General features: G+C 42.7%; 1 protein-coding gene across 2 annotated transcripts; it reads left to right on the top strand.

The window, feature by feature from the left end:
- The first annotated feature begins 2,753 nt into the window (after positions 1 to 2,753).
- On the top strand, positions 2,754 to 15,909 carry LOC118386831 (DBH-like monooxygenase protein 1 homolog). Of its 2 annotated transcripts, XM_035774708.2 has the most exons (13): positions 2,754 to 2,894; positions 3,218 to 3,413; positions 4,962 to 5,108; positions 5,314 to 5,481; positions 5,680 to 5,763; positions 7,817 to 7,996; positions 8,141 to 8,243; positions 8,420 to 8,586; positions 8,828 to 9,019; positions 9,433 to 9,492; positions 10,804 to 10,946; positions 13,359 to 13,527; positions 14,186 to 15,909. In XM_035774708.2, exons 2-13 carry the CDS (start codon positions 3,357 to 3,359, stop codon positions 14,339 to 14,341), a joined length of 1,626 nt encoding a protein of 541 aa, XP_035630601.1. In that variant the 5' UTR covers positions 2,754 to 2,894; positions 3,218 to 3,356; the 3' UTR covers positions 14,342 to 15,909. The 2 variants fall into 2 exon arrangements, with proteins under 2 accessions (XP_035630601.1, XP_035630600.1); XM_035774707.2 differs by lacking the exon at positions 2,754 to 2,894 and having other exon boundaries at positions 2,912 to 3,413.
- Positions 15,910 to 16,371: the final 462 nt, after the last annotated feature.

Here is a 16,371-nt window from a genome sequence, read left to right as displayed (position 1 = left end):
TAAAGGAGCTCCTGAAACTTGACCCCCAAAAAACTTCTGGGTCAGATGGTTTAGACCCTTTCTTCTTTAAGGTTGCTGCCCCTATCATCGCTAAGACTATCGCTGATCTTTTTAACCTGTCTCGCCTTTCTGGGGAGGTTCCCATTGCTTGGAAGGCAGCCACGGTTCGTCCTTTATTTAAAGGGGGAGATCAAGCTGATCCTAACTGTTATAGGCCTATTTCTATTTTTCCCTGTTTATCGAAAGTGTTGGAAAAACTTGTCAATAATCAACTGACTGGCTTTCTTGATGTCTATTGTATTCTCTCTGGTATGCAATCTGGTTTCCGCTCAGGTTATGGATGTGCCATTGCCATCTTAATGGTCCTCAATGATGTCAATATTGCGCTGCTATTTTTATTGACTTGGCCAAAGCTTTTGACACGGTAGACCATTCCATTCTTGTGGGCCGGCTAAGGAGTATTGGTGTCTCTGAGGGATCTTTGGCCTGGTTTGCTAACTGCCTCTCTCAAAGAGTGCAGTGTATAAAAAAAAAATCTGCTGTCTCAGCCACTGCCTGTCACCAAGGGAATACCCCAAGGCTCAATCCTAGGCCCCACGCTCTTCTCAATTTACATCAACAACATAGCTCAGGCAGTAGGAATCTCTCTCATCCATTTATATGCAGATGATAGTTTTATACTCAGATGGTCCCTCCCCAGATTTTGTATTAAATGCTCTACAACAAAGCTTTCTTGGTGTCCAACAAGCTTTCTCTACATTTAACCTTGTTCTGAACACCTCCAAAACAAAAGTCATGTGGCTTGGTAAGAAAAATGCCCCTCTCCCCACAGGTGTGATTACTACATCTGAGGGTTTAGAGCTTGAGGTAGTCACCTCATACAAGTACTTGGGAGTATGGCTAGACGGTACACTGTTCTTCTCTCATCACGTATCAAAGCTGCAGGCTAAAGTTAAATCTAGACTTGGTTTCCTCTATCGTAATCGCTCCTCTTTCACCCCAGCTGCCAAACTAACCCTGATTCAGAATACCATCCTATCCATGCAAGATTACGGACACATTATTTATAGATCAGCAGGTAAGGGTGCTCTCGAGCGGCTAGATGTTCTTTACCATTCGGGCATCAGATTTGCCACCAATGCTCATTATAAGACACATCACTGCACTCTCCTCTGTAAACTGATCATCTCTGTTTACCCGTCGCAAGACCCACTGGTTGATGCTTATTTCTAAAACCCTCTTAGGCCTCCCTCCCCCTATCTAAGATATCTACTGCAGCCCTCATCCTCACCATACACCACCCGTTCTGCCAGTCACATTCTGTTAAAGGTCCCCAAAGCACACACATCCCCGGGTCGCTCGTCTTTTCAGTTCGCTGCAGCTAGCGATTGGAACGAGCTGCAACAAACACTCAAACTGGACAGTTTTATCTAAATCTCTTCATTCAAAGACTCAATCATGGACACTTACTGACAGTTGTGGGTACTTTGTGTGATGTATTGTTGTCTCAACCTTCTTGCCCTTTGTGCTGTTGTCTGTGCCCAATGTTTTGTACCATGTTTTGTGCTGCTACCATGTTGTGTTGCTACTATGTTGTTGTCATGTTATGTTGCTACCATGCTGTGATGTCATGTGTTGCTGCCTTTCTATGTTGTTGTCTTAGGTCTCTCTTTATGTAGTGTTGTCGTGATGTGTGTTTTGTCCTATATTTATATATTTTTTATCTATTTTTATTTTTAATCCCAGCCCCCGTCCCCACAGGAGGCCTTTTGCCTTTGGGTAGGCAGTCATTGTAAATAAGAATTTGTTCTTAACTGACTTGCCTAGCTAAATAAAGGTTAAATAAATAAAATAAATAATTCCTGGCTTCCCTTTCCCCCTTCTGACCTTCGCATACGATATTAATTCAGTGTGTTTTGGTCACCCTTTAGGCTACACAACTTTCTATCTGCCTTATGCTTTTAATGGTAATGGTAACAATCAAAAGTTGAAATTATGTTTTTGGACTTCTTGATTCTTGGTTATGTTCAGTTGTTGGATATTTGAATATTTATTTCTGAATGAGGAAGCTTTTACTGTACAATATACTCATTAAACCTGATTAATGGGCTATATAAATGAGAATAAAAAACTGATTTGTGTACTCAATCTCATATGCTTAATTGCATTATTCTTGTTGAACAATTTTTACTTGGCTACTTATTTTTTATCTGCATATAGGAATTAAAACAGATTTTCCATTTTATGCAGTGGTTGATTTCATTCCCTCTCCTCATCTTGCATGTAGGTGTGTTTCTGAAGGAGGGACAGTTCCTGGAAGTTTTGGCAGCTTCAGCTTGTCTCACTGCGGTCAGCCTGTTGACTGATGGCTACTTTCCTACTGTAGTTCACCATACATCCAGGCCTACAGTTGTGAATGTGTAAGGGCATAATGTCACTGATACATTTAGGAGAAGTTCAAATTAAGGGACAAGGAAAATACTTTTTCTTTTTTTTACCACAAAATATATGACATGGTGAGATATGAGAAACACAGGCCTTCTGTATCTTTTATTATTTCGTATTTATGTAATACTCTTGTTTTTCTTCCTCTATAGACTTATTCTAATTTAGCTTGTGTTTTTGCTTTGAGTTGTATTTTTAACTCAGGTTGGTATTTAGGCTAATAGTCTATTATGCCCTTACACGTTCAGAGATGATCCATCCAGTGTCTAACTATACATTCTGACCATGCACCCTGTTGTGCACTTCAGAATGTATGTGCTTGTAACGCACCCATTCTTCACGTTCTGTCCCGTCGATACAGGCCGTTAAAAGTATGTGTAGCCTCTATCACGGTCCTATGCTGTACTGCCGAAAGCCGCAGCCACCTGTGTGTACAACGAACCACTCAGGTAAGGCCTGACCACAGAAGTAGCCGTGTGGGACGTGTCTCTAAAGATCAGAGGGGCCAGCACACATTTCGACAGTTGTAGTGAGAGAATGAGAGAAGCGCTGCTTCCTCGCAGATTAAGCGTCTTTAGGTCGCCGCGCACCACTGGCAAACCTCTACAGAAACGTCAATTTATCTCAACAACGACATTCAATGAGACACTTTAGTTTGTTTGTGGCTGTTTCTTTTTTTTACGTCAACGTTCACAATGTTACCCGCGAAATATCGTAGTGTCCTAGTTCTCTTCACAGCTTTTTGGTTTTACGCATCTTTTTCCCACGGCAGCGGATTTAGACATTCAACCATCTTGGACCCTCATGGGAAATACCATCTAAAGTGGAGGTTTGACCGGGGAACAATTACTTTCGAAATAGAAGTGGAAACGAAAGGATATGTAGGATTTGGTCTATCTCCCAACGGTGCAATGGCGTTGTCGGATATTGTCATTGGTGGAGTCACAGATGGAAGACCCTATCTACAGGTATGCACCTTTGGTTTTACAGAATGAAAGTGACGCATCTAGGCCTATGCCTTGCTTTTTATCACGAGGCGGGCTACTTTCAATTGCATTTTTTTACATGACATACATACTTCAGTTGTGCTGCTATATGAAAATAATGATTTATATTACATTTATGTTTAACTCTTTTCCCAAGGCTATTTGGGTTATACTGTGGATGTTGAAATAAATCCCGATTAAAATAGCTAGAACATAGTCATTGAGGATCTCCAAATTGAACCAATAGTGACATCTGTTATTGGTTAGGTGTAACTAGGTATGGTAAACTGTTGTGATGCACAGTCAGCCACTCATGGCTTAACTCCAACAGTGTAAGGGGTCTTGATATTGCTACACATCACAGGAATCTCGCTCTGCCTCAGGGATCAGGGATCAAGGATTACATTTCTGGCAACGATGCCACACAATCCAAAATAACCTCTCTCATTGTGTTACCAGAAGGAGACGGTAGCTGTAGTTTTGTGCCAATGTTGTTGTTGTTTGCCCGCCTTAGTGGAAAATTGTCATACGTATTTGCAAGCTAGGCTTGGCAGTGACAGCCAGACACTTGCCAACAACAGCCCCATTTTATACCTGGTGCAAACATGGGTCCTGTGTCCTGAGATCTTGTCTAGATTCTGATTGTACCCACATTTTCAGAAATCTGTCTACACATGGTATTACAATGTGTCTCCGATTTGTTCATGGTGTCCCCACTGTGACCAGATTTCCTGGTTCCTCCCTGTATGCTAATTATTACAAATCCATTCTTTCAAAATAATATTGATTTATTTATTTTAAGACACATAGTCAATGGTGCCACCTGTATATGATTTTAGAGTTGTAACTGTGCAGATCCGTCTACACTTGTAAGATATCCAGACACAATGCCTGACTACCTCCGGAGGTGTTCAATGCCTGACGAATGCATGCCAGGAAGATCTGATCACAATCCGATCACAATGCGCCTTTTAATCGACTACACCTGTCTAAAAATGTGGGGACAATCAGAATGTGTACAAGATCAGGACAAAATACGCTAGTGCCAAGATGTTAGTGGCAGGTATAAACAGGGCTCAAGACAAATTAGGTATAGTAACTGTAGTCATCCTAGCTATAGTAATCGTACAGTTTATTTAATTTTACTAGGCAAGTCAGTTAAGAACAAATTCTTATTTTCAATGACGGCCTAGTGGGTTAACTGCCTGTTCAGGGGCAGAACGACAGATTTTGTACCTTGTCAGCTCAGGGATTTGAACTTGCAACCTTTCGGTTACTAGTCCAATGCTCTAACCACTAGGCTACCCTGCTGCCATAATAGGTCATTATTAATAATAATAATAACATTTGTTCTTTAGAGTGCTCTTTCAATTGTGTCATAAGAACACTGGTTTCCCCCATGTTTAGTGAATTACATCTATGTATCTATAATTACATTGAAGAGCTCTCTTATCTCCTCCTTCATTTTTGGTTAATTACAGTATTATTGCAGCCAGAATAGTTGTGTTTTATCCGGCATGCTTTCTACAGGATTACTTTGCAGACGCCAAGAGAAAAGTGCATAGAGATGTTCAGCAGAACTACAGGCTGGAGTATGGCAGGGAGAACAATACACACACTGTCCTGGCTTTCAGCAGGGATCTCCTGACCTGTGACACAAATGACAAGGACATCACGGTACGTGGGCGGTGGAAGTGTTTTATCTTCTGGGAAATGTGTGGGTTGTTTGGATGTTTAAATGTGTGCTTGTGTATGGGGTAAGGTGGGTGGGCGTTTTAGTTGAAGTGTCAGTTCGTGCCCGGGGTTTTCATAGTACTTCTTACAGAATTTTAAAAATGTAAATGAATTGATAGATAATAGATGTGTAATATGTGCTGCCCAGGAAAGCACAGTGAGGGTGATATGGGCCTACCACAGTGACGATGTGGGACCGTCAGGACCGATGTACCATGGAGTGAACAGGGGGAGGAAGAGTATGCGGCTACTCGACCCAGGAAGTAAAGTTAATATTACCTCTGGGACCGACTTTTTCAACTTGCAAAACATAAACGTAAGTGTGACAGCTGGAGAAGACTAACGCTGCCCAGTATCCACCCGTCTCTTAAACAAACCTGATACCACTTCTGGCTTTTGTTACTTCTGAGAGACCTTTACAACTCTGAGACCGTATTTGCACTGTGTGAGATCTAGTCACATTTTATTAAGGGTAAACATCAGTCTTGCTGTCTTGTTGTTTCTCTCAAGATAGGTGCCAGTGCCATACAAGGACACTACCTACTGGTGTCAGATATTTCAGATCCAGAAGGTACAGCAGAAGCATCACATAATTAGAGTAAGTACACGCTTGGAAATCATTTCGCTATATTAACAGCACAGCAGAAAAACAATAGCAAATCGACGACAGGATTTCTCTTGAGGAAGGACTAGCCTATAGTTCAGTCATGGAGCAGTCAGTTTGTTTACCCTTCTCTAAAGGCATCTCACCTGGATCATTTGAGTTCTTATTTGGTCTGCCTGCGTCCCTCTTTCATTGCTGTCGTCTGAAGTATGTTCCCCCCCCTGGGGGGAGCTCTCTCTCACTTCCGAGCCACACCTGCAGCTTGTTTGCAGCTTCAAATTGCTACTGTGTATTAGAAGAGCCATTGTTTTAATTATATACCCCAAACATAATTGAACAAGTATGAAACCAAAAGCCTTCCAAACACACATGATTAAAGGAGGTAGCACGTACAATTTAGAATCAAAGGTATGGTATGACGGCACATTGATTTGTCATAAATACCAAACGTGCTCTTAAATCTAAATCCCAAATCTGCTTGTATGTTTATCTACAGTGCCTTAGCTATATCATGTCATGTGGAATAGTGGTACTGTGCCATGTTGTCATTTGTCGTACCACTTACGGAAGGACTATTCTGTCAAGTCAAACACGGTTACGCAAAAACAAAGAGTCTTCAGTCATTAAGTGAACCAGAGCCAGAAAGAGATAAATATGGCTCGCTCCCTCTTCTCTTACTTCCCCTCCAGCACATAGCTTACTGTACTGCCCCATGGAGCTGGTTCTTCTCGTCTGTTCTCCACTCTGCCACTCGGATGATAACAATTAGAGCATAGACTGAGAAACACCAGCACCATTCTAGACTAAAAATATGCTCAATTGGAGAAAAAAAGATGTGGAAAATCCTAGCCTTATTAACAGCTGGGGGTGTCTGATTCCACTATGCACAACACACGCACTGTTGTTTTATTAAGATAGCCCGTATATTGTTGTGAACTCTTATTTTAGAGGGATCTTTTGCATAACGGAATGATGTAAGATACTAAAAGAGTTGCTAGCACACAATTAGAGTGAAACGGAAATCATTTGGTTATCCAAATGGGAGTCAGGCTGTTGTCATTAAACATATTTTTCCATCCCAGATGTTTTCGTGTGCGTGTGCATGATGTGTGAGTCAGCGAGCGAGAGGCCGTATGTAAGACATCTGTTTTTATGCGTGATCTGAATAGGTCTGTCTCATCCAATTCATCTGTGGTCCATAAAGAAACATTACTGTTGTTCTTTTTTGCGTTTTAAAGCATTTATACAGAAGTTTAAAAGAGCCTGTCTCATTTTCCCTGTGCACGCCTATCCTGACATAAAAACATTTTTTTAAACATTCCCATGGTATTTTCTCAGTCGTGGTTTCTCTCTCTACCCTCTGCTCCACCTGTTTCATCCCTCTGGGGGATTTATTTGGCCTTTCACCACCTCACCCCACCCGCTATTATCCTGGGCACCGCAACCTCACTTCCTGTTTAGCTGACTCTGACTTTCAAGACTTCCTGAAAACTGTGTCTACATGACATGCGTATTTGAGTTTGACAGACGTATTCTGTTCAACAAAGTCCTCTATTCAGAGACAGCAGCCTATAAAGTGTCTCAAATCGTCTAACAAGGGATACCCCCCGTATGTCACAATCTCAACCTCTAACTTCGACTACGACAGCTGCTTCCACCCTAAATAATAACAATTGAGAAAAAGTAAACGAAAGAATGTCTAAATATTTATATGGTGGTCATAGGCCAAGCTTTGGTCTTATGTCGTGCTGATTTGAAAGGAGGCCTCACAGTATGATGTCACAGTTTGCCCAGCAGGCAGCAAGCTGCTTTGCTCAGAATCGCAGGCCAAACTAGAGGCCCCTATCGAGGAAAAAATAATATTTTTCACTACTTCCATCCTATGGTGAGCAGGGCCAACCGAATCCTGTTTATCCCATCTCATGTGTATCCTACGGTTAAGAGCAATAGAGTTGAGGTCTTTTAAGGCAAGTGTAGGCAATTCAAAAGAAGCCAACTGTGGTTTAGAATGCATTCAAATGTACAACTTCCCCTCTTTTCTTTACAGATTGAGCCTTTGATTCAAAGGGGCCACGAAAACCTGGTTCATCACATTTTGTTGTATCAATGTAATAGCAACTTGAATGAGAGTGAGCTCGGTGCCAGCCATGAATGTTACCATCCAAATATGCCTGACTCATTTCTCACCTGTGAGACGATAGTCTTCGCCTGGGCCATCGGTGGTGAGGTGGGCAATTGTTTTCTACTTGTGGTGGTTTTCAATTCAGCGTCGTAATACATTTCATTAGCTACATGTGTGTGCGTGTATCGGAGTGGCCGCGTAAGCGTCCTTATCGACATGTTCAGTGTGCCTCTCAATCTACCCTCACAGGGGTTCACCTATCCGCCCCACGTTGGTCTGTCCATTGGCACAGCAATAGACCCTGTCTATGTCCTGATGGAGGTCCACTATGACAACCCAGCCCTTCAACAAGGTACAGTACACCAACAAAGACGCGTCATGTTACAGCGAACGTGGCTCATTTGCCATGGCCATTGTGTTCTTCCTTTTCACCCGTTCACAGCATACACATTTGTGTGCGCCAAAGTGACATCTACAGCACAACGGTCAGTTACCCTGTGAACGGTAATGTTACTGTTTCCTTCTCAGGAGTGGTGGACAGCTCTGGCCTGCGTCTCTTCTATACCCCGGAGCTGCGCCAATATGATGCAGGTGTGATAGAGACAGGTGTCTGGGTCAGTCTGTACCACATGCTGCCTCCAGGCATGCAGGAGTACGTCTCCGAAGGACACTGTACCCGCGAGTGTCTGCAGGAGGTAAGACAGCCAGCTCTGGCGTTGTTTTTCAATCTGGTGCGATGCCAAAAGTCCCATTTCACTAGGGAACAACAGGCGTCCAACATCCACTGTTAAATTACTGTTATGCTACATCACCTACAGTGGCAAGCCTCTGTTTTATTCTTGCTACGTTCCCAAAACAGTGATCATCCAAAAGTGCAATTAAACTAAAAAAAACACTTTCTGCATCTATGAGAGAATCTCTTTGCTCCTCCATCAGTCCCTAGGCCAGGAGATGCCCAATGGAGTGAGGGTGTTTGCTGTTCTGATGCATGCCCACCTAGCTGGCCGCGCCATCAGAACCAGACACTTCCGGGAGCAGGAGGAGCTGCAGCCCCTGTCACATGACGAGGAGTTTGACTTCAACTTCCAGGAGTTCCAGCTGCTGAAGGAAGAGAGGCTGCTGCTACCTGTTGGTACACTGCTATACTGTTAACCTGACATGTTAAGTAGTGAAGGAAACATGAGAATATAAATCTACTGCTTGAGCTTCCCATGCAGGTCTAAGCAGGTTTACCTCACCCTTTGATGAACAGTAAAGATTGATGATTGCATTACTTTGATCCACCGACATACTGTAGATACAGGACAAAAGTGGTTCATTTTGGGGGGTTTTGCTCACTTATGTGAAAAAGATGTCATACAAACGGCTGTTGCCTTTGACCGCAGTACAGCCGTGCTAAAACCACAGTGAGTCACACCTTATGCACTGTTGCTTTAGTGTTATATTGATGTTGTACTTTATGACAACGCCATTCTGTTTGATGTGGGGTTCTAAATTCACAACCAGAGAAGAGCCTTGATTTCAATATGTTTTCTTTTCAGGGTGACCATTTGATCACAGAATGCAAGTACACCACGAAAGGCAGACAAAACATGACCTGGGTAAGAATGTAGTACTCACAATCCACATGGATAAATAAAAACACACTTTTTTTTCTTTAATTATCTGTTCTTCTGAGTTTACAGAGATCACAACATTTTTCAGTGTGTCCTATTGGTCCTCCGGCTGAGCCTATTTGAGTCTATTTGAGCTTGTGTTTCTCATCTGTCTGTGTTTCCAGGATTTGATGATTTGGTTGGTTGCCGGATGGTAGAATAGTGATCATGTTCACGCCAATTTTACAGAACCCTTTAGGATAGAGCTATGGGATTATTCCTTTGACTTCAGCGTCGGCATGAGACAGACACGAAGCACATTGTTTTGAAACATTCTTAACGTGAAGAACAATTACATTGAAGAACACTATCGTTCCAATTTCTCAAAATTAAGAAGGATAATATATCAGTGGAAAGAGGGGAGGCTACTTGAATGCAATGGAAGGGAATTTTGTTATAGGAATGAGTTGTGTTTCCCCTGCATGAACCTCTTGGTTGATACTTTCAGATGTATGTGTTAAAGACTGTCTGTTCTTGGCTGAACGATCTGTCTGCAAATACAGCCCCAGGACCACAGACGAATCTTGGTTATATCGCCGTTTGCAGCTACTGGCACTGTTTCTTACAGAGACATCAAACTAACACATTTCTGACGACTAGTCGTAAAACCAGGGTGGTTTTCTTCTGAAGTTACTCTCTACTGTTCAGGAGGAAACATGATAACTCATTGTTATTCTGGAACGACATGAGACTAAATTTGAATCCATTGTTATGGTTTTGTGAATTCATGCCAAATATTTCCCCCCGAAAAACACAGTGCTTGCCATTGCAACTTTGTCCAGCGCATGGCGCCACAAAGCAATGCTTTTGTGTCTGCTCCTTGTCAGAAATCATACTCCCTGAAGTAGTCCTTAAAGGGATCATTCACCCAAGTTACAAAATGTTACATTCGTTTCCTTACCCTGTAAGCAGTCTGTGCACCTGGTATGACACTAATCCATGATTTGGTTTAGTTTCCCTGGCACTGTTTCCAATATGCTAACATTTTATCACTCACATTCAAATTTGTTCCGAAACAGATTTTCGTGATTTCTTAGTGGCTGTTAGAGTTGATGATTGTTGCGCAGATATCGGTGTATTTGTTGACAAATGTTTCTGTGGAGCTAAATAGAATGAAATAAAAGTGTCATGTGATAGTTGTAAAACATGGTAAGTGGTAACCTTAATTTAGCTGTGGTATTGGCGTTTAATATTGAGCATACTGATTGTCTCCCAGGCTTGATTTCTTGATTATTTTCCTCTGGTTTGTTCCTTCAGGGTGGTTTGACCACCAGGGATGAGATGTGTCTGTCATACCTACTCTACTATCCCAGAGTGAACCTGGCCAGGTGTGAGAGCCTCCCTGAGATCACCGGGCAGCTCAAGTTCATTGGAGTCAAAGAGATCCAGGCCCCTGTCACGTAAGTATGCAGCTGTATACTGTAACTAATACCTATGCAGCAGTTCAAGTTGGAACCTGCAACAACAATTGGGGAAGATACTTTTGAGGTGAAGAGTTTCTCTTCCTGGAGCACCTTTCAAAGGTCACACAGCATGTGTTCTCAGGGAGAAGTTATGTTTCGAATTAGTTACTGCATGTTATACAGCGAGTACATACAGTGCATTCGGAAAGTATTCAGACCCCTTGATTTTTTCCAAATCTTGTTACGTTAAAGCCTTATTCTAAAATCTACACAAAATACCCCATAATGGCAAAGTGAAAATAATTTTTTAGAAATGTTACAAAATTTATAAAAAATCAAAATACCTTATTTGCTATGACTTGAAATACAGCTCAGGTGCATCCTGTTTCCATTGATCATCCTTGAGATGTATCTACAACTTGATTGGAGTCCACCTGTGGTAAATTCAATTGATTGGGCAGGATTTGGAAAGGCACACACCTGTCTATATAAGGCCCCACAGTTGACAGTGCATGTCAGAGCAAAAACCAAGCCATGCGGTCAAATTAATTGTCCGTAGAGCTCCGAGACAGGATTGTGTTGAGGCACATAGCTGGGGTACCAAAAAAATGTCTGCAGCATTGAAGGTCCCCAAGAGCCCAGTGACCTCCATCATTCTTAAATGGAAGAATTTTCGAAACACCAAAGACTCTTCCTACTGTAGATCTGGCTGCCCGGCCAAACTGAGCAATCAGGGGGGATTGGCCTTGATCAGGGAGGTGACCAAAAACCCGATGGTCACTCTGAAAGAGCTCCAGAGTTCCTCTGTGGAGATGGGAGAACCTTCCAAAAGGACAACCATTTCTGCAGCACTCCACCAATCAGGCCTTTATGGTAGAGTGGCCAGATGGAAGTCACTCCTCAGTAAAAGGCACATGACAGCCTGCTTGGAGTTTGCCTAAAGACAATGAGAAACAATGGTCTGATTAAACCAACATCAAACTCTTTGGCCTGAATGCCAAGCGTCACTCCTGGAGGAAACCTGGCACCCTCCCTACGGTGAAGCATGGTGGTGCCAGCATCATGCTGTGGACATTTTTTTCAGGTGCAGTTACTGGGAGACGAGTCAGGATTGAGGGAAAGATGAACAGAGAAAAGTACAGAGAGATTTTTGATGAAAACCTGCTCCTGAGCACTCCGGACCTCAGATTGGGGCGAAGGTTCACCTTCCAAAAGGACAACGGCCCTAGGCACACAGCCAAGACAACGCAAGAGTGGCTTTGGTATAAGAATCTGAGTGTGCTTGAGTGACCCAGCCAGAGGCCGAACTTGAACCCGATCTAACATCTTTGGAGAGACCTGAAAATAGCTGTGCAGCGACGCTCCCCATCCAACCTGACAGTGCTTGAGAGAGTGCCATTAGAAGGAAAGAAGGAAGGACAGAGGAATATGGACTCACACTCGCCCAGTGGGGTCAACATGTGGAGCTGAGCTGCAGCTGAGAACAGTGATACTCATTGTCCTGTTTTAGCAGGTTCTGTTATGTTTTACTAGTTAACATGCTGGAATTTGACGGCGAGATATACAAAGCAATAGTGTATTGTTTTCCTCACTATGTTTTTGCTCTTGAATTCCATTCATTTTGTTCAAAATAACATGTTTTTCATCAAATGAAATGAAACGATACACAATAGTTGCTGTGAAAACAATCATTTTGCCGTAACGTTTCAATTTGTATGCTGTAAGCGCATGAAAGGAAATCCTAAAATATAACGTCATTTTACTTCATATAATGATTACGTCACATAGAAGTCAGTTCATTGTATGTCCGTACAGTAAACACAGTTCAACGTGTTCCTTAATCCGATGCTACATATTGTAATGTGTCCATGGTCTCTACTGTTCATATGCTCCTGTTTAATAGGTTGCGTAAGGTAAGACCTTGGCCCTGAGAATGATGAGAGGCCTGGAAATGAGAGCCTATTTCATGGGTCGAGCTGCTGGAGTGTGTTTACAGAGGGACGCAACTCCTTCTGTTCTCATTCACAAGAACGAGGAGGTTTCGAATAGATTGGCTGCGCTTAAAAAGAAAGATGAAGTTACACAGCTCTTTCTTCCATCCGAGAAAGGCTATGTGCTCTCCCAAGCAACCTTGTCGTAAAGACGAATACTAACCTTCTGTAAACACAAACAGGCCTTAGCAGGAAACTACTAAATGTCCCACTTCCCCCTAACGTCTACCTCATGGAAATGCTTTGGGAATGATCTGGTTTAGCAGCTCTGCCCTTCTTCCCTTCTGACCATAAGTTGTCAAAATGTTGAATAGTGTACATGTACACATATGCAGCGACCGATATATTGCGCATCAGCAGACGTATGGGTAAACATTCTACCTACTGTCACTTAATGTACATTCCTCTTCTGTCAAAGGACCTGGCCTTTCATGATCAAGAGCCCAAAGAAGTATAGCAACCTATCCTTCACAGAGGCCATGGACAAGTACAGGTGGTCCAAGAAAAGGGGGAAGTCCTTCAACGAGATGGTTCTACAGCTGCCCATTAACGTGCGCTGCTCCAAGTGGGGGCAGGACGAGTGGTCGGTGAGTGTTCTGTCAGGATCAGGCAGCTGGAGCTGGGGCTGGGGATGGGGCTGGGGCTGGGGATGGAGGTGGGGGTGGGGGTGGGGGTGGGGCTGGGGTTGGGGCTGGGGCTGGGACTGGGGCTGGAGCTGGGGCTGGGGGTGGGGCTGGGGCTGGAGCTGGGGCTGGGGGCTGGAGCTGGGGTTGGGGCTGGGGCTGGGGCTGGGTCTGGGGCTGGGGATGGAGCTGGGGCTGGGGGTGGGGCTGGATAATCTGGTGAGCTGGGGCGGCAGCTGGAGTGGTTAGAGCGTTGGGTAACCGGAAGGTTGTGGGGCTGACAAGGTACAAATCTGTCGTTCTGCCCCTGAACAGGCAGTTAACCCACTGTTCCCAGGCCGTCATTGAAAATAAGAATATGTTCTTAACTGACTTGCCTGGTTAAATAAAGGTAAAATAAATAAATTAAATAAAATTAGTCTCTGATGGAAATACATATATGTCATCCACCAATGAAACTGTGCCCTTTCACTCTTCCGCGATGTTGATTTATATTCATTTTGTTGAAAGTTGTTTGTTTAATTTGACTGTATAATATATGCTTGAATGTGCTTTGGAGAGTCATCTTCCTCCCTATATTTCATAGTTATTCCCGTTTCCCTCTCGTTCTTTTCCCCTCCAGATTCAAGGGACGTTAGTGTCACCACCAGAGGTGAAGTCTGAAGTCAAGCCTCCCTCCGTGGTGTGCCGTTCTGCCTCAGAGCCACACAGCGGAGTGGTTCTCCTCTTTACATTGTGCCTCACATACTCCGTAGTCCATGCCTGTTTAAGCCTTTAGCCTGTAGCCTATAGCCATGCAACTGTGTGAATCACACCACTCCCTGTGTATTAGAAGGACTCTTCCATCAGATGTGCTGATGTTGACATGGTGGATTTTTTTGGGGGGGGGGTTATTGTCTAAATATATATAAAACATACTTTTAAAATGTTTTATGTCCAAGAGTTAATAAATGTTTATTTAGAGTTGTGTTTTGGAAGTAGTAGTATTACCTATTGCCAAGAAGGTCAAGTTTAGGTAGGTAGTTATTTACGTTGAGTGTACGACCCTTTTTGCTAGTATTGCCCATGACACATTCTTCTTTTCTTCTATGATGTATGGATAAATTGCCCAGAATTTAGGCCTGCAATATAGTCCCAAATACCAGTGAATTTCTCCAGACCTGATTCAAATAATTGACAAGGCTACATAGAAACATATAGTTGGCTCAGGGTAGTTTCAGTACTGTAAGGCCACTGTTACAGCCTTGGTCACCCTGGTACCGCTAGGAACATCTCTCCCTAAGGCCGCAGTGCTGCCAGCACCACTAGTCCGACTTACAGCGATTACTCTGGCTGAGTAACTCCAATGTGCCAATGTCCCATACAGTCGCAACCAGGGCAAAAAGGAAGGTCTCATTCTTGCTTTTCTGTTAGGAGTAGTTGGAGAGAAGAGTCATGGAATATGGAATACTGTGTTATTTCCAGACCATGTGGATGACATTGGATGAATGGTTGATTGAATGGATGAGTGGATGGATTTTGTTCATCTAATGGATACAGCAAGATACATCAATGGGATAGGGACGGTGAAGAAGGTATGTGAATTATTAGATTACATGGGCCATTTATGAAAAGGTATTATCATTATTATCATTATCTTTTACTAAGTTATTGATTGTTTTGTTTCTCTTTGTGCCTCTAGTTAGGCGTGGGTAGCTATGAAAAGGAGGTTTTCCAAATGGGGAGACGAATTTGCCACCAATTACAGTGTGGAATTGATATGAATTGTTTGAGAGAGTCATGGGTGAAAACATGACCTTTTTTCCCCCGTTCGGCTACCTCTCTGTCTGACAGTTCTTCTGTCTATGTTGTTCTGTGAGTCTGTGCCGACTTTCCTCTCTGTTTCTGTAGTGCATGACAGAGGTGATACCATAGAATACTGGAAGTATGAGATAGTATCCATCCACTCTCTCTCAAAACTGGCAAACCAAGACCACCCAAATTTAAAAAGGGATTTTATTTATTTATGCCAAAACCAGAAATCCAAGTGAATTGAGGATTCCCTGATAGTCATATTGGTCTGTATGCACTGAGGTGACCTTTAAAAATATATATTTTTTTCACCCTGTGTAAATCCAATTAGTATAATAAAAAATCTTCATCAAAATCTGTATGTTTAAGCAATCATTGGCATGTTTAACAATGGTACATCCACAATTGAGAATATTGCAGAAATGTTCAAACAAATAACAGTTTGAGGAGCATTTTCAGCAGCATCCTGTTGCAAAGTGAGAAGCCATGTCAGAGTTTTGCAAGGTTATTTGGTTTTCCTGGCCGTAAGTGCCCTTGTCAAATGCCATCAGACATGAAAGAGGCTCTCTAAAGATGGGCATGTTCAGAATAAAGTATGTGGCTGTGGTGCATCAGAGTAAATTGGTGTTGTTGGATCAAATTTAATTTACTCCTTAGGCCACTTCCTCTGTTGCTACTATTACGACTACTACTACTTCTGCTACTACTACTACTACTACTGTTACTACTACTACTACCACTGCTACTACTACTACTACTATGACTACTCCTAAACTGAATGTCACTATGCCAATGTTACACAGATATAATTACCCATAGCGGATTATTTTCATTCATTTGACATCAAGGCTAGTCCTTTCTGGGTGGCGACATGTTTTTTGGGGTCCATATTTTCCAAAAAGATATCAATTCCAAACACATCCAGCAGAGGTCAGTATACACTAGCAAATTTCTGCATCTCGTTCTCAAACCAACACAGAAATAGTGTAAGCGCATGAGGACATTCCTATGACAAGT

Source organism: Oncorhynchus keta, chromosome 8 (genome assembly GCF_023373465.1).
Source record: "Oncorhynchus keta strain PuntledgeMale-10-30-2019 chromosome 8, Oket_V2, whole genome shotgun sequence".
NCBI classification, from domain to species: Eukaryota; Metazoa; Chordata; class Actinopteri; order Salmoniformes; family Salmonidae; genus Oncorhynchus; species Oncorhynchus keta.
This window is presented reverse-complemented; position numbering and strand designations above follow the sequence as displayed.